A 20,295-nucleotide genomic window follows, 5' to 3' on the forward strand; every position below is an offset into this window, starting at 1 on the left:
AGTAATAACTTTCAAATATTATAATTTAGAAAGGACAAGAGTGTGAACTTGTGATATTAAACAATTGAATTATTTTTCTTATATTCTATTCACACAAAATTGACTCATACATTTAAAAAGCATATCAGATCGATTTTTTATTGTTTGGAGAAATTCATCTATAAATACACGTCACATGATGACGATGATGATCGTGATGATAATGATGATGACTTTATCTGAAGAGATAAGTACGTTATATCGGATTAAAACTTGTCGGAATTTAGTTATAATAGATTAATTTCCTTAGATAATAATGAAATACGCTCATTTAATTTTACTTTCCCGGCTGTTTTGTAATCGTATCAAATTTGACCATCCGAGTCTTTTACAAATTTCGACGATTTGTGATCCCCTGAGCCAAAAATTCAAAAAATGGGAAAAATTCTCGAAATATGAACGTGTTTGTGTGTTGGTATCTATTTCGTTTAATATCTCAGGATGGGGTATAGATTAAGAAACAAAATTTGGCCTGGTAACTTGTATATAAGGAGCATTAAACTGAAGGGGAAGGGAGATACTGGAAGGTCACAGTCAACTGGGAGATGGTGAGTGGGAGATGGTCAACTGGGCTACAGTCAACTGGGCGCCGAACATATCGGCGACAAAATAACAGATCAATAATAGACAAAATACAAATTTTTTATTGATTTTCTTTATTAAAATAACTTCATTACGCTTTTCTATTGATCTAATATCCGGTAAATTTAAATAATATTATTCAAGAAACTATTTAAAATAACGATTTTGTGATATTTATACATATTTTATTTATTTATTTTTACAAGTAAATATAAAAGTCCCGAATGACAGTTGATATCTACCCTAAAAATTAACAAAAATACATAAAAAGAAACACAACAATTACATAAAGTTAAAAATGCATTACGTTATACATTAAATACAATATAAATTAAATCAAGAAAGAATAAATGTTCCTGGAAAGAATTTGTTTTGAAAGAACTGATTTTCGAGGCTACAAACAGTACGTTGTTGGGCTGCAGTTTGAAAAACTTGTAGACGTATAAATTTCCACAATCGTTCGCCTTTCTGTCCGCCTGTCCGCCCGTCTATCCCACTGTCTTTAATCTCGAAAACGGAGTTATATAGATGTAAGACTGACTTTTGGGAGGCCATTCTATGTAATTTCGTTACTGGCATAGATATTGTTGCAGTAATAAGATTTATCCAGAGTTACTGCATTACATTTTATTTTATAAAGTAATTTTCTTTAAAATATTTAAAGTTAAGACCATATATGGAATCCTTGGGAGAGAGATCTAGATTAACTGTATACGAACGTTCTAAACTAACCGGAAGTCGTGTTATTTAATTCAAAAAATTTCTTCTGAAAAGAGTTAGTTCGATGACCGACACATCTCCATTGCTAACGGAAAAGGAGCAAGCCACTACTAATTTGAGGTGGAGACAGTGGCGGATTTAGCACTTGAGCAGCCCCAGGCCGCCAGGGGCGGATCTACATAGGGACTAATAGGGCAAGTGTCAAGGGCTCACAAAAATTGAATTATCATCATAAATATTTAATACTTTTTCATTAACGATGAGCACTTATTGTATCATAAAAAATAGTTAATATTAATAATATAATAATAATGTTAATTTATAGTATTATTTGTTTTATTGTAATCAATGTAACGTAATTGATCAGTAATTAATCAATGTAAATATGTCTTTATTTCTTACGTTTTTTAATATAAGATATAAAGTTTGTCATTCAACACCATTTCATAAATAAATATATTTCAACTCTGATTTTGATGTTATTAAATATGAATTTTAAACCCCAATTTAAAGACTCTTAATCTAACAAAAAATGGGGCCCCATTGGACTTCAATAAACCCTAGGCCCAGTAAACCTAAATCCGCTCCTGCCCAGGCGCAATTCAATTTTGAGGCTCCCTTTAAATATTTTCGCTACCCCTACACCCTACAGTGTGCATTCTACGCGCACGTTTTTTATTCTGGTAGGCACTATACTGGTCCAGAAAAAGTGAGACATAGGGAAATAACGTTGAAAAGGAACCAATATAAAATTACAACCGCATGGCTGTATTTAAAAGGTTACTGTTGTTCAGATTGTATTAATTATGAAAATTGAAACTTATTGGTACAAGAATTATTAAGTTTCAATAGGCAAAAGTGTTAGAAGCAAAAACAAATCTAGTAATTCATGGATATAAAAAATAATTTATTTTTAAATTTACTACTGATTTTTATTTTGAGAGCTGAATTTCAAGGTCCTCTTGATTTATGAGGTCTCAGGTGCGCGATTCGTGCGCCTATGCAGAAATCTGTCACTGAATGGAGGCTATATATTTTAAATTAACTAAATTAAAAATATGGTTAAAATTTTCAGTCCGGCGTTGTGACAATGTCACAATACATAATTGCTCGTCCCAAAACATTTCCTTCCCTTAAATTGAAAATAACTCATAATTCATAGTTCGTAACTTATAGCTCACACCTGATAAGTCTTAACCAAATTTATATTTATATACATTTTATTAATATTTACAAATATATATATATATATATATCAACCAAATCGTACGTTATGAGTGCCTGTAGCGTACACTATCTGCGTTTTAACTAGTTGAAACTAGTTTTTACTGGATGTCATTATTATAACTAGAATTTACTGCTAGTTAAAAATGAATTTGAGTTTAAACTAGTTTTAACTAGACAAAACGGGTTTTTAACAAAATCGGCTTAGTAAAAACTGTTTTCGACCAAGGTCATTCAGCTAACACGTCCCTATAGCGTATGATGAATTTCGTATCGCTTTAACCCTTTTCCCCCGACATCTTGTTTACGTTTATTTTGCGATCCCTCCTAAGGCAATATAAGTCAGTCGGACGATATTATTTTTAAAAGTTCACAAAAAATCAAATTATCATTATATCTATGTGAAAAAAATCACTTACATTTATTAATATCTTTAGTTTTAAATACGATATTTTCAATATATTTTATCAGAAAAATTTATAAGAAAAAATATTATATATATCAGAACTAACACATAAACTCGATAATTGGTAACATTTTGTGAAAATTAACATTGTCTAGTTACATAGTTGTTTGCTGGCACTGAGCCAGAAAGACGTAGAATATTGTTTTGTACAATTCGACATAACACTTATGCATGTATGTTTATTCGTTGTGAAATTATCGCACATTATATCAAACATTTGTTTGAAATCAAAATTTTATACTGCCATCAACTAATATAATGAATTATTATACTTTATTCACTTCATATCGAATGAGATTATATCTGTTGTTAATAAATTTTACAAAAATCGATGTTTACCAAAGTAACGATGAATCGGTACCCCCGAAGTTTTTCTTAAAAAGCCAGGGTACCGATCGATCGGTGCCTTCAGGGACAAAGGGTTAATAACAGATGTGTGACCAATATTTTCAATAAGTATCGTATTAAATAATACAAATGTTTTAATCCCAATCATCACTTTATTTATTTCCGCCAAACATATTTATGTAGCTAAAATTAGTTTTAACTAATGTTAATAGTTAAAAAGTTAATGTTTGATTTTAGTTTTATCTAAAATCAAAACATGTACAGCAGTAAATTCTAGTTTTTAACTAGACAAAACGGGTTATAACAATGACATCCTGTAAAAACTAGTTTCAACTAGTTAAAACGCGTTTTCACTAAAAACGGGATTTTTAATGTAACATATATATATGCTTCTATGCTTCGATAGAGCGTGTATGGCAACTAGGCCTTGTACGCCGAACATATATATAATATATATCAGTCAAATCGTACGTTATGAGTGCCTGTAGCGCAGTACTGTACTTGGTCAAGTTTTACAGAGTGGACCTAAATTCTTTCTCGTTTTGCCATTTATAATATATTTAAAAACTCATCTCTACCCTGAAAATTAAGCTTGTTTTTTTTGTCTTTTTTATAATAATTAATCATATAAAAGATAATACGGTATCATGTCATAACACATGGCGCCACACAAAATTTTAACTGTCAGCCAGTTCATAGTGTTTTCAAACTTAAATATTTTCTTAAACATTAAGCGATTTTTTTATCATCATTCAACAAAATTACTTCTTTTTTTATGATTAAATTTTTCTCTTATATAATTTGAAAATTATCCCACTTCGTAACGGTTCCCATAATTTACTGTTCTAGTGCCGGGAATGTCCAGCAAGAGCTCCTATTTTTTCTGAAACATTGTCAAACATGTATGCTGTATATTCAGAACTGTTCTTTTTTAAATTTAAATTACTAAATAAGTGATATGTAATTTCGTTTATTTAATAATATAAGACTGCTATTTTAGAATACATATAACTGTTAAAAATTAGTGTATAGAAAAACACCGTTTTTCCGATGACGTGTGTGTTTTAAATACTGTATCTAATGTATTTATACGTGTATTTTATTCCAAAAGAAAAACTATTTGTTTAATAATATATTGGTAGTTCGATTCGTTGCATTCTCCGGAAATTCGATGACGTTGTACCTGAGACACTGATGTAAAATAGAACTCATTCTGCCACGTGTAAGAACGGCCCGTGTCACATGACAGTCACTACTTTTATAAATACTGAACGCATACATAGCTACAGTTGATTTTGTTTCTGTTTTTCTGTGTCTAGTCACGCGAAGATAAAGATTTATTTTTATTCAGTGGCAAATACGAAGTAAAGGTACGACGGAAAAACATTACAAATTCAGCCAATTGATTTTGAATTTTGAGGTTAGCTGCTAATTTAACTCATCGACGTGTGTTATTTATCTTGAATTTACAAGACGTATTAATTTGCTGGATTTTTAATAGGTCCTATCTATTACAACAATAGAAAAAATTTAGTAATTTTTCAAAATATTTGTAGAAATATAAACAGACGTTTACTTGTATTTTCAAAAAAATATACGCTCCTTATTTTGCTGATTCATCAACAGTCATTTTGAAAACATCAAATAAAAAATTTCTGAAAATCCTAACTGAAAAAATTAGAATTCATACATTTTACGCACGTTTCTCTGCATGAGCAGCGTTCCCCACCCCAAATTATTGATTGGATTTCTATATATCAATTAATTTTTGCCTACTTTTTGATTTGCTGGGCTTAAACATTTATCGCCATCTGTTGGCAAAACATTTAAGAAAATGATAATGATATAATGTTCTTACCATATACTAAATATTCTTACAAAAAAAATATATAGTTTTAAGTATATATATATATATTATATTCACTTAATTACTGCGACAATGATAGATCGCGAAATAGACACGCTGTTATACGCCATTACTCCATTGCTACGTCAGGTATTTGTCTGTGCGGAGTGTAGTAGTGTTTTGCTACTGTACGTCGTACTTTCTCCTGTTAGCAATTAGAGAATGCTGCTGACCATGAATTTTAATATCTTTCAGCGGAAAATTTTTGAATTGAAATAAACATGACTTCAAATTTTTATCGTATGTTCCTATATAGTTAATCTGGTCCTCTTTCTCTTACGATTTCCATGTTTGGTATTGACTTTCATCTATTTAACTCTGTTTTTGAGATTAAGAAAGAACAGTGAAAATTTATAGATCTAAAACTTTTTCAAATTTCAGCCCAGTAAGTAACCTTCAGTAACAGAGTTGATAAAACATAAAACACCGTAGTTGGTCATGGGTTCACACATTGCCAACGGACTTGCCACGTGGAGTTTTCTAAGTTTTCATTAAATTGGGGCCTGCTTTACATAAACGTCTTAAATTTGGGGCCAGCTTTACATAAAGTCTGGGATGCATCCTCCTTGGCAGATCGCTCACGTGTCTCACGTTTTGTGCCGTAACCAAATAAACCAAACAGATTCTAATAATTTTTCTATAAACGCGATATTTGCGAGGATATGCTTAACTACCAGGAAACCTGGACATCTCCCCGATTTCATGTCCCTTATTAACTCATAAACTCATTGCCCGAAACTTCCTTCACTGATCTGCTGAAAGATGTTCTAACGTTCAGTGAAACTATTGTACTACAGTACGTGTATATGATTTTAAGGCACAAAGTAAAGCTCGAAGTCTTTTTTGTGCCGATGTTTATTTTTCATATTTATTATTGCGGTGACATTGCTTCATCCAAATCTTCCTTTAGTTGTAGTATGTGTAACGTGTACTTTATTCACATGTTGTCAAATCTGTTTCCGCTATTCTTAAGCCACAACTTTCAAAACTTTCCTTTATTTACATGTTTTTGCTGAACTTTACTTTTTCAACCTGGTTTCACCAATTTTTTTATGGGATTACATAAAAGCAATTATTGTCACATTTTTTTACAAGTTTTTTATAAATACACATCTCATATCAAGTCTTTTGGACGTTAAGGTTAGTAACTTCAATCACATGCAGGACCTTCACAACCTATCTAAGACGGATCACTTTACAAATATTAATAGTAGACCAGTATTAATTATAATAATAGTCGTTGATCGTCCTCTCTTCTGGGAGGTCAACTACTACTTTTGGTCGAATTAACTTCAACCTCATTTCTTTCTTCCTATCGGACCTGGCGGTATGGCGACATTCGAACAGAAAAATTACATAATACGGATTACCGGAGAGTACAAAATATGTTTTAAGGGGTTTTCGAGGGTGCCGAGTTTAAATATTCGGTTCATTTTTCGTGAAATTTGATTCGTTGACAGATTGCCATTTGATATTCGGCCGTGAATGAAACTGTTTGTTAGAGCTAACATTAGAAAAAAAATGACACAGTATCTTAAAAAATTTAAGATATCGTATTTTTAATTGCTGTCTACTTGACCGATAAAATTATGTCATTTCGTACCATCCGAGAATCGCGAAAAACATGGCAATGGTAGGCTGAAATAACCAAACTCTATATGGTTTTCGTTGTGACCAATTTAACACATTTTTAAAATTTATTCCTCTACTGTACACAATTTAAAGAATTTTTAAAATGTGTTAATTGGTCACTTGGTGCGATAAACCCTTACGTAAGATATTTGACATCTCCGTTCGACTTCATTTTCTTTTTTGACATTTAAATAATTTTTTTTTCTTACAACGTGGTAGTTTTTCTTTTAAAGGAATGTTTCTTTTTCTCATTTATTTCTAAATTTTGTCATGTCTACGAGTGTCGGAGTCAAATCTCGATCTTCTTTCTGATTAACATTTTAAACATTTCAGCCCGTTAGTTCGCGACAACTCGTGACCGCACGGGCCGACCGTATTGTTTATTTCATATCTTCGCGACAGATCTATTACATACGTTTTTTATAACAAATTTTCTTCTTAAATAAATTGAACTTTTATACATTTAATGAGAACCCTTAAACATATGCAACACTGCCTTTCTGGCGATACATGAGAAAACGCAGGCGGCTTTCTGGTCATCCTTAAATGCACTTCCAATTTCTCTGCTCTTTCATCCTCAACACGTTATTTGCTCTTTTTCAGAATTTCCTTGTATTCATGTTATTCATTGTATTCTGTACTCATCCTTACTCCCATCATTCAAATATCTCAGGTAGGCTTCTTTCTTTCTTTTTACACGCTTTAGCAACCTCTTCATTTAATCCAAACCTCAAATTTCTCTTTCATACACTTTTTTACAGCATCCCACAGATTCTCAGGGTTTTGTCTAACATCCACACTCAGCTCATTTAGCTTAGCAGATACACTTTATACTGTAATTTTCACTCCTTCGAGCACTTTTCTTTCACACAGTCTAAAATTTTCCTTTAATTGTTTTCTACTATATCGCCAGCCATTCAGCGATTGTATTCTCAACATGACAGGTAATGGTCAATACCTATTTCATACCCTCTCATCACTCTCATATCTTTCACCATCCATTTCAACCTTTCATCATATATCACAAAATCAATCATACTCTTTTGCTGCAGTATTCTGTACTCCCAAGTATACATATGAATGACTTGTGTAGAACAAATGTGTTGGATATGAACAAGTCCTTTGCAGCACATAGTTCAATCAGGCACTCTCCATTGTTATTCACTCTATCAAAACCATATCTACTGACATATGGCCAAGAATGTCCATCACACACACATTCATATTACCTAACACAATTCTTTCATTTGTCTTGCATTCATTCAAGACATCCAACAGAACACTCCAGAATTCTGTCACTCATAAACCAACTAAGTGATTTTGATACAGATCTTCTATTCTGAATAGTCAATTGACCTTCACCCAACGCCATTCCTTTAGTCTGGCCTCACCTGCAACCTTTCTGGCATGGCTGAACCTGCCAGTAGCCATCCTTACCACCAGTTAAGCTCTCAGGATCATTGAGGCACACAAACCTCACCACCATGATGAGGTGGTGATACCAAGATGGGGAAGAGATACTAGGATGGGGAAACTGAAAAACAATATCTTATAAGATAAATACAGTAATAGAATTAATTACTGTACATGAAGATAACTATCTTAAATGTCTAGTGGACATTGAATAAGTGTTCATTTAAATATGTAGGAAACTTTGATTTTTAAATCATAAATATTTAATGTGTAAATATTAATATATTACCAATTTTATTAATCAATAACTTTTTCCATTTCATTTAATCCACATCCATGCTAATATCTAACCACACTATGAGGTAAACAAATCTGCCATTTAAGAACAGTTTAATATAATATCAACCAATCTAAATGCTATTACATATTCTTGAGTATTTTTTAAATAATAACTAATATATTTTTGTAATCAGAAATTTTCATTTGTCCAGATATTCTGATTTGTATTAACATTTTAAAGATTAATGAAAACATAATTCATAAAGAACTAGTAGAAACTCATTTATTAATCACTACATAAAAACCAATGTGGATTCAGAAATATATTTGTTATATTTAAGTGATTATAATACAACACCTTAATTTTGCTGAGAATTAGATTTTTAATCACAAATGCTTTCAACCTGATTAACAGGCCATCTTCAGGTCTACAAAAAACGATAATGGAACAGAAACGTTCCATGTATAGAATATAAATATTTAAATCAAAATTTTAGAACAAAAATTTAAAAAATATACAATAGAGACGGAATAAAATATAAAATTAAAATATACAAGAGAATAAATAAAATAAACTAAAAAATATAATATACATAATAAATCTTCCCATAACTGATTCTAGCATGAGTTTTCAGTGAATTTTTTAATCATGTATTTCCACGCCGACGACAGGCTCTCAGCATCTCTCGCATTCAAACACCCTTCCCGTAGCCTACTCCTATATATTTCAATCTTCTCCGCTGTCATTGATAAAGTGGGGGAAGATACTGGTTTTATAATCGTTGCCTCGTCCCATTTTACTATCGAACCTTGGACTTGCGACATTTGTGACAAAACCGTGGTATTGGATCCTTTTTTTACGTTATACCGATGTTCTTTTAGCCTTACCCCTAAGCTCCTGTTGGTGACGCCGATGTAGTCTTTCTTAACATCTAGCTGGATGTTTTCATAAGGAACTTTATAGACCCCTGGTTTCTCTTCTGTCTTTATTCTATCCTTATCAGTTCTCAATTTAGTAAAATGGGACGAGGCAACGATTATAAAACCAGTATCTTCCCCCACTTTATCAATGACAGCGGAGAAGATTGAAATATATAGGAGTAGGCTACGGGAAGGGTGTTTGAACGCGAGAGATGCTGAGAGCCTGTCGTCGGCGTGGAAATACATGATTAAAAAATTCACTGAAAACTCATGCTAGAATCAGTTATGGGAAGATTTATTATGTATATTATATTTTTTAGTTTATTTTTATTTATTCTCTTGTATATTTTAATTTTATATTTTATTCCGTCTCTATTGTATATTTTTTAAATTTTTGTTCTAAAATTTTGATTTAAATATTTATATTCTATACATGGAACGTTTCTGTTCCATTATCGTTTTTTGTAGACCTGAAGATGGCCTGTTAATCAGGTTGAAAGCGTTTGTGATTAATGAAAACATAATTCATAAAGAACTAGTAGAAACTCATTTATAAATCACTACATAAAAACCAATGTGGATTCAGAAATATAAATATTTGTTATATTTAAGTGATGTCAAAAAATCTTAAAGATAGAGATTTCCATGTCACAAAAACATACAAGCATTATTTCAAAGCCAACAGTATGAAAGAAAATTAGTGATGTAACAGCAGCACACCTTTACACTAAATTTTGTCCAAGTATTCATTACAAAGAAGGCTTATTAAACTCCAAAACTGGGCAGAGTGGATTCAGTATAAACCATATATGCTAAGATACATATCTATATTAACTATCATTATCAGTTTATCATCTGATCTATTGAGCTCCATTTGTTATTTATATGTTACCATACATTTAAATTTAAGATTACATTTCAGCACTGACATAACATCAATATTCTGAATGAAAATATATAGCATAATATTTAATTTATTGTAAAACTTTTAGCAAATAGACATTTTGTTATATTTGTTATACTGTACATTTATTATTTTTTGTAACAACTCTGTAGATAAATCTAAAAAGAGAAATTTTAATATCTTTTGGCAACTCCTTAGATGTTTATTAATGTATAGGATATTTTAGGGTATTTTTTACTTGTTTACTAAGAATTTTTTTAAAAATGGTTCATAAAGAAATTACAATTGTTAAAAAATTAAATAAGCTTCTTTACTAATAGTACTAATTCTTTGTTTATATAAATTGGTAAAAAAAAATATATTCAAGTAAAAATGTCTTTGATAATTTATCTTCATATGACATTAAAATGTATCTATTACAGGTATACCTCACTTTATGTCGGTAATTGGTTCCAGGAGAGGCGACATAAGTCAAATTTACTTGTGTAGTTATGACATAAGTCGAAACTACGGTGGAAAATGCCAATAATGAGCACTTAAAGATTGCTAAATAGGATGATAGCAGAGAAACACAGATGTTTTCATGTTTCGTTCTCTAGGATTTATGATGATTATATTAACATTTACTGTAAATATACATATTTTAATATGATTTTATGTGCTTTTAACGCTTTTCTAGTGATATTACAACTTCAATATTTGTGGTGGACAGATGTAAAGTCGAATAAAATGACTTAAACTTGATTTTTATTTTTCCATATACTTTTTTGACAAACGACGTATAATCGAGAATGACGTAACTCAAGGTATATCTGTATTTTTACAATTTTGATATACAAGTCTGATGACCATTATAAAACTGCATCATAAAAGTCTTTTGATTGCAGATGACAACTTTTAAGAAACATTTTAGTAGTAATTAATGAGTCAGTTATATCTTGAAAAAATGAATTTTTCAGTAAAGGGCAATTCATAAATGGTATCTTCACTGAAAGGTAGGAAGAGGGTTATGACAAGTTGGACAAAGTTGGAGGAGATGATGATGGGTTGTGCTTCAGCAGACATCTGTTTCATTTCATTAAATTTTATAGTTTATGCATTTTATTATATTTATTTCAAAATTTCTTGTATGCTTCATTTTTAAAGAAAGATTTTTTTCAAAATACTTCTCTTGAGCTGATAGCAAGAGTATGGCAGAGTTTTCATTTTTAAACATTTATTAGCAAATCAACATATTGTAATGTTGTCTACTATTCTTTCAACAGATGTACACCACATGGGAGGAGAAATCTCTATTAATCCTAAGCAATTTGGGCTATTTAATTCCTGAATGGTATAAACTTTATGGGTTTTTGATTACCTCTTTAATTCAGTTTAGAAACCCTCATGCAAGTATTACCTTACTACTGTACTGTACATACATAGGTACCAAGCAATGAAGTCTATGCACACAAACTAACCTGCCGAGTGATCATGTCTAATTATTGTGAGAAGATTACTTCAGGATTCTGACACAACCCAGCAATCGTTTGAAAATACTTGAGATGACCTTGAAGAGTCAATCTGAAGGATGACATGGCAAAGATTGGCAGATAGTGAAGACAGTGGATAATAATCGCACCTTAGGTATTGTAGGAAGAATGGTGCATCCGAGGAAGGAATTGGCAATGGCAGGCAGTGAGCAAATAATGAAAAGCAGCTGCTAAGATGAACTTGAGATGGATCAATCAAGATAGACTGATCCTTCTATCCAGAACTTTACTCTTTATCTTTGTGTCTTTGATTCCATTGACTAATGACCTGTCTTGATCTGTCCCTCATAATTTGACCTCCTCCTTGATGACACCTAGTCAAATGTAAACTAAACTTTAACTAAACAAAATAAATCAAATTTTTAAAAAAAATTTTAAAAAGAATGTGCAAAGATTAATTTTTTTAACAATTTAAGCATAGCCAAGGAATACATCACATAAAAGGTAACCTCTGCAAAAATGTCCTGCTCTATTTTCTACACTCCTGAAGATAACATTTTTATTTTGGAATTGAGGTATTATGAAAACACTACTATATTTTGCTAGAAAGGTGCAATATATGCAAACTTACAAGAACAATATGGATGTAATTATACTTATATCTATAGTTCATAAAATGATAAAACTTAAGGGGAGTTGAGTTTGTTGGATGTCTGAAGAGGAAGGCAAGATATGGAAACTTGGAAAAACTGGGACAATGGGGCAGGGGGAGTAAAAGTTTCAAGAAGAATGCAGACATAATTTATGTGGATATAAAACAAAATCTACCCTAAGATTATTAACAAGAATGAAAACATTGCAAGGTTGATATCAGTTGAACATTTGCCAAAGTAGTCAATTTAAAAGTGAACAAGAATTGGTATATCTTTTACCATATTAGGACGACATAAAACTAAATATTTCATTAGTGTCCACTAGTTTTCACTTAACTCTTTGACACACTTCCACCAGAATGACAAGATTTGGATCATCTTATATTGATATTTTATAATTTCAATCAAATAAATTAGAATCTATTTTCTAAAACAATACTTTTGGAATGCATGATAAAAATAGGGATCTAAGTTACTTTTACAAAGTGTTGAAGATAGAAAAGACAATTGCAAAGTAAATGAATTTCAACTTTTGATCTGTAGTAAAATTAATCTCATACTGTGCCAGTTGTACCACTAGCTGTTGGTCTAAAATTTCATAAATTTAATTGTCATCATTAAAATCATAAGTAAGTTTTTACAATATCTGTCAGGACCATTCAATATTATAAAATACAAAATTACTTTCTAATTTGCACATTGAATTATGAAACTTCCAGACAGAAAATTAAAGTATATATTAAAACAATTCTTTGTTTACATAAAACAGACCGACTAAATAGCTTTAAACTCAAGGTATATTACTATTTTTATTATTTATTTATTTTATTTTAAAAAATTCTTAAAACATTTTAATATTTTAAATTCAATCTTCAGAATTATAGCAAAAGAGAAGAATTTTAGTTCAGAAACAATGAACAGATTTATAATCACAAACTTTCAAACATAAACTCATAATTAACTAGAAGTAAATTTTTCATCTGTATTTTTCAAAGTAATTGATATCTGCTTAGGAAGTCTTATTCTATTGTTTACATTTTTATACAAAATTCTGAATTCAAATATGTCAGGATTTCTAAGGTTATTAATATGTTTAAGTATAATATGTTTGAATTCAAATAAGGTTTTAAATATATAATATGTTGAATTCAAATTATTTGTAAGAAATGCAAACCTGTCAAAAAATTTACATTAAATAAAAGATTTTCAAATGTATCACACCCCGGCAAGAAAAGCAACACAACTCAAAAATGAAGTATTTGAGAAAAATCTACTTAAAGAATACTATAAAACTTATAGTATAAGCTGCTTTTAAATTTCAGGTATTTATGGCAGTAAATTCTATTATATTCTATAGTATAGTAATTATGGATCTGTAGCTCTGCTCTCGTCGAATGTAGTGTTATCAGTTAAATATATACAAGGTCTTTGAGTTATGTCACTTTTCTTGCTTTTCTAATAACTCTGTTATTTTGTGAGATAGATGTGATGCTTGTTATGAACATTGGGGTACTTCATACATATTTTTCAATGACGTAATATCAAAATTGCCATTTTTTGAGTTGTGTCACTTTTCTTGCTGGGATGCAATATAATATTAAAACAATTTTAGTGATTGTATAACTTATATTGTATAACCTATGTAACTTCTAATACACTTGAAAATGTTAAAAGTTCATTATCACATACTTTTACTTTAACAAATATACTTTACGTGTACTGGAATCATACTTCTTCCCTCCACGAAAAACCTTCATAATCCAGTGATAGTTGTTTCTACAACCGCTAACGTTTTCAACCCCGTCAGGGTCTTCTTCAGGCACAGCTCATAAGAAGTTTCAAATACCAGTGAATGGAACAAAAAATCGAAGCAAATTCTATTCCATATTTGGAATCATGGAATTGGAAGATAAGATGGAACATTATGCTCGTGTTGGGATGTTGTTTACGCATGCGTACTATTATGCTTGCCGATCTTTGAATATAAATTGAATTAAATCAATGTGAAGTTATTTGTGGGTGTGCATTTCCCTCATAACAATATTTCCAGGCGTGCGAGATGTTAATTGCATCCTTGTAGTTGATGCATGTGTTCTGCAATCCTGCCTTACATATCTCTAGAGTCTCCAATGTTCTAAGTTGGTCCGTATGGTGTGACATTCTGATTATACGAGCATTTTGGAGGTCGGCTGTGATTCCCGGTTGTGTGGCATAAGTTGCCAGTGTGGTAGATTGTTTATTGTTGGCAATGTCATACCTATCTACCACACTGGCAACTTATGCCACACAACCGGGAATCACAGCCGACCTCCAAAATGCTCGTATAATCAGAATGTCACACCATACGGACCAACTTAGAACATTGGAGACTCTAGAGATATGTAAGGCGGGATTGCAGAACACATGCATCAACTACAAGGATGCAATTAACATCTTGCACGCCTGGAAATATTGTTATGAGGGAAATGCACACCCACAAATAACTTCACATTGATTTAATTCAATTTATATTCAAAGATCGGCAAGCAGTAATAGTACGCATGCGTAAACAACATCCCAACACGAGCATAATGTTCCATCTTATCTTCCAATTCCATGATTCCAAATATGGAATAGAATTTGCTTCGGTTTTTTGTTCCATTCACTGGTATTTGAAACTTCTTATGAGCTGTGCCTGAAGAAGACGCCGACGGGGTTGAAAATGTTAGCAGTTGTAGAAACAACTATCACTGGATTATGAAGGTTTTTCGTGGAGGGAAGAAGTTTTACTTTACATATTGATTTCTATTCTTATATCATCAATTTTATTGTTCTATTAATCAATCAATAAACATGACATATTTACCAGTCACATTACTTTTACTTCTCAGAAATATAGTAGAACACTAGCTGAAAAGATGTGAATGCCTCTTTTCCCAAATTTCTGAATGCTCTCTAATGGAACATACAGTACTAACTGAAAGTAAGGTCATGTGACTTCCAAAATATGGTCACTAGTCACTTACCTTGTTCCCTTGAGATGAGGAGTTACATATATATATCCAATAAACCAATAATTGTTTCTCATATGTTCATTATGATTCTGTAAAAAAATCTTTGACTGTTCATGTATTAGAAAACTGACTAATGGTAATTTCAACAAATCTCAACAAATATTATACTGTAGAGGTTGGTTGGTTGGGATTTATTGGCACAAGAGCCATACAGGCTATACTGCACCATGACACATAATACAATTTGTACATATTATACTGTAGAGAGCCTTGTTGCTATGCACCCTTGGTGGCAATGTAACATAAGACCCTTATAAATCTTCCTTAGAAAAGTGCTCCCTTATTTGAACTGCTGCTCTAAAAATTCTGCTGACACAATGCTCATATAAACAAACTGCTCTGCTATCTGGTACTCTATTAACAGGAGTCCTACTAACGTAAAACAGGAGAGAAATCGGGAACATGGATAAGTGCTCTCTTATGCAAACTGCTCCTTTATCCAATGCCGTTAAGTGGACCAACTGAAGTAACCACACAAATATTCAAATTCACGAATTTTATATTGTTTCACATATACTTCATAAGTATTTTTCAGAATAAAAATTTTATTTTCCTTATATTTCATTATAAGTTTTCTATAAATTACTAATTATTCTAAAAATTCTATTTAAAAAAATATTAAATTTCAGTCTTATATAAGAATGTAGTTAAACTTTTGGTTTCTCTATGAGAATAACTCATTCTATCATACAGAACATTTTTACAGAAGTAGGAACTTCTTTTTAAATCATTGAAATTGGATTAAACTTAACATTTAAAAACATATTGGATGGATGAATAGAAAGTATTTAAATGATTAAAAGATTTTCAATTTGATCAACAAATTAAAACTTTCTAATAACATTGATTTGTTGAACAAATCAAAAATATATTTATATAAAACAACAAAAACTAAACAGAATTTTTGTATAGAAATAAGAAAAACAGATACACAAAAGTTAAGGTTTACAGCCAATATGCATAAAGGAAATAGATGCATTGTGACTTAAAGACATTAAAATTAGTCAATAATTAAAATTAACAATAGCAATTCTTTTGTCGTCTTGATTGTTCACTTTAATAATTATTAAATTTAACAACTATCATATTTTCTTAAAAATTACAAAAATATAGTAATATTTTTGTAATTTTTGTGGTTAAATTTCATATGAAATCTCAGAATACTGACTTATGAAATAAGACACAAAATATCTTAGTATTTTATTCTTTGTAAATATTCTTCAGAGATAACAGCTTTTAACTATATTTGAATACTATTCACTAACATATTTGAATAACTAAATATAAGCATTCAAAAGAACATTCTTGTAATCTATCAATTTCTCTTGTTCAATTGCATTTCTAATTGACGAAAAGAATTCCAAGTAATGATGCAAATTATGAAGCATCAATAATACAGAGGCTAATAATTCAGATGTACTTAATAAATGATGTACATAAGCACAAGTAAAGTTCCTGCATGTGTAGCACTTACAGTCTGTCAACAAAGAATTAAAATTGTCTTTATATTCATCACAAGTAAGATCTATTTCAGGAGATGTTGATTTTGAATCTTTCCATGTCAAAGGAAATACAAGAGCTTTTCCTCTCTCAGTACTTAAATATGCATATGATGCATCAAATACATCAATTCCACATAATACAAATTCAACAACAATGGATGGTTTAAATGATCCAAACATCATTTTCAATTTTGTTTTTGGTAATAATGAAACAGTACTTTGTAATATTGGTTTTACTTCTGCCAAATTAATTTTTTCTGCTTCTTCACCATTCTGGTGAAAACCATCTATAATAAAACCTGTAACAGGTCTCAATGCAGTTTCACGGGCTGAAAACTCGCGTGCTTTTATGTCATATCCACCTTGTACAGTTCCAAAAATGGAACTATTTTTTAATTTTTGTGACGATAAGTGTCTTTCTAAACAACTGTCAAGGAAAGAAAGAGAACGTTGTACAGAATGGTGCATTCTTTTCTTTGAACAATTCTGAGGAGTATCACTGTCACATAGGGCTTGATAGCAATGTGGTGTAAATACTTCTTGAATTTCCATAAAAGCATTCGGATCTAAATGCTCACGACCTGAATGTTTCCATACAGAAACACCAGTTTTGTTGTTATAACCAGACGGTGTTGCTACTGCTGGATCTTGTACACTGATAAAATTTGGATATTCATTAAGACCAACAAATTTGCAAAGACTTTGACCATAATTCATAACAGCATTCTTTAATTCAACTATACTGGGTAAGGGCAATAATAATGGTATATGCTTTTCACTTAAAAATTGAAAAACTTCACGTGTTATATGCGGAACACTACCAGATTTTGTATATAAAAAACAAAAGGGTGTTCTGAAATTCATATCTTCTGTCATACCATTTACAAGCCCTAGTCGACTTTGCTCTGTGCCTGCCTTTTCAACATTAAAATCCATCGAAATTTTGAAATTTTACTAACAAAACAAAAAGTATTATTTATTTATAAAAATTTAACAAAAACGACAATGTGGAGTAAACCTTTACCTTGTTTACTTTCGGAATTCTTAATACGATTCAACCACGTGTTCTTAGATATATCATTTTCAGTGCTGTTGCCAGCTAATAAAAAAGTTAGTGAAAATTCTCGGGTCAAAAAGAAAGTATTTTCTTTCTTTCTTTCTTTTGATGGGGTGTTAATATGGAATGTTCAGCACAAGTAAGCTGTATACTCTGAATAATTGTTATTGATCGCTAGGCGACCAAAAAGCAGGCCTTACAGATTGACCAATACGCGCGCGGGAAAAGAATGCCTTCCGGGAGGACTCTTATGGGAAACCTGCCACTGTTGGGCCTTACACCGTTTTAGGAATGTTGGACGAGCAAGGTCCAGTTTTGGACCGTTAGCCGCCTGCGTGCCAGAGATATTTGGCCGCCCCTATCAATGCTAATCGCGAGTAAATTCAAAATCTAAGCCAACGCATGAAAGCCTTCTAGTATGTTGACAGGGGTAAAAATTTCCATAAAAATATTTGATATATATTTATTTTAATTTTATTCAAATTAAGCCTTTAGTAGTTAATACGAACCTTTGTTCAAAGGTATATTTCTGCGCCGCCATAAAACAGAAGTTGCAAATTAAAATGATATTAATTTAATGAAATTTTTCTTCTTATTTAGTATATAAATATAATACATACGTATGTGTATATAAAAATTTATTTAAATGTGAATATTTAAATTAATAACGTTGGTGCGCATCTTTTTGTTTATTTAAATTGGGCTGCAATTTGAAAAAATTTGTAGATAAATTTCCACTGTCGTCCGTCCGTTTGTATGTCTTTCCTTAATCTCTAGAGAGAATATTTATCAAGAACAGTGATTTTCAAACTTTTTTGATCGTGTACCCCTAAGACGAAAATAATTATAAGTTGCAACCCCTATAACATAATAAAATTTGCTAAATTTTCACTATAAATACATAATTCCTGCTAAATTTCCCGCTATCCGCAATTTGGATTTTTCCGTGTATGATCGCAAGTGATCGTGAGCCTACTTCTTCGAAAGGATGACTGTAAGATGAGACAGACTACAGACAGGATACACATACAGTATTTTGAAGAGAAACTTGATGTACCCTCAAGTATCACTTTGCGTACCCCCTGGAGTACTTTGGAGACCACTGATCTAGACTACCGCATACAAACTGTGTTGAAGTGTTTCCCTTATCTTTCTTAACAATGGCCTGGATACTCAAATCGGTTTAAATTGAATATTTGCAACATGAGAATCGGTACCAGGCCTCATCTTCGATACTAATCACGAAAGTTCAATGGTATGAAAAATATCTTGTTTCCTATCTTTTATTAGTGATTGCTGACTCGATTGAAATCGGATTCGCCCATAATTGTCCAAATTGAAATTTATTACATAACAACAGCGTGCTACAACTCCGTCTCATTTATGTGAGATCCCGGACAGAGTCCGAATCCCTTATTTAAAGTACAAAAATTTCTATATTAATTTTAATTTTTTCTAGTCTTTTGAAAAGTTACAAAATAGTTATATGTGCCAAACAATCTATTTAATAAAACGTGAACAGATTTATGATCTGTAATTACATGTAAATATGAATAAATTAATAGATAAAATATTGATTAAAACAGAGCTAATTTGTTCGAATTTAAATTTACGAGAAGATTTCAGCTTTGTATTTAAAAGCCTATTTTAGGCATGTGCTGCATGCTTAAAGAGAAAGTTTTAACTGTCAATATATTTTTTATATGAGAACAAATATGCCAATAATAATGTATTCTAACGTGTAAACTCTTTTATCATTTATGTTTCCTTTTACACTGGCAGCTAGAGGCTAGCCGTTTTAAGTCAGTGCGGTGCTTGCGGAAACTCGATCGCTTGCTTGTGTGGAGATTTGCCGCAGCAAACAAGTGAGTGTGCATGAAATCATTTAAAGCTTTTAACACGGCCAGATTGTATCGAAAGCTTGCGGTACCGAGTCAGCATACATATATCGTGTACAGTGTCGGATCTACCTAGGGACTAATAGGGCTTAAACCATAGGCCACCAGTATTAAGGGCCCACGCCCACAAAAATTGAATTATCATAAATTTTTAATACTTTTTCATTATATTTCATGTGTAGATATAACGGGCTTTATAATAGTCTATACTTTTTATTCACCCCAA

General features: G+C 31.2%; 1 protein-coding gene across 1 annotated transcript; it reads right to left on the minus strand.

Annotated features, from left to right (window-relative positions):
- Window positions 1-16,852: 16,852 nt before the first annotated feature.
- LOC136984302 (queuine tRNA-ribosyltransferase accessory subunit 2) lies at window positions 16,853-18,201 on the minus strand. Its single transcript, XM_067281234.1, has 2 exons — window positions 18,139-18,201; window positions 16,853-18,068 (listed from the first exon to the last, which is right to left on the minus strand). The coding sequence occupies exon 2, from the start codon at window positions 18,048-18,050 to the stop codon at window positions 16,890-16,892; it is 1,161 nt and encodes a 386-aa protein (XP_067137335.1). The 5' UTR covers window positions 18,051-18,068; window positions 18,139-18,201; the 3' UTR covers window positions 16,853-16,889.
- Window positions 18,202-20,295: the final 2,094 nt, after the last annotated feature.

The sequence above is a fragment of the Centruroides vittatus genome, unplaced genomic scaffold, assembly GCF_030686945.1.
Source record: "Centruroides vittatus isolate TY-2023 unplaced genomic scaffold, ASM3068694v2 contig_912, whole genome shotgun sequence".
NCBI classification, from domain to species: Eukaryota; Metazoa; Arthropoda; class Arachnida; order Scorpiones; family Buthidae; genus Centruroides; species Centruroides vittatus.

Excerpts from the sequence above, each read along its gene's own strand:
- LOC136984302 (XM_067281234.1), bottom strand. The coding sequence starts at position 18,050 with ATGGATTTTAATGTTGAAAAGGCAGGCACAGAGCAAAGTCGACTAGGG.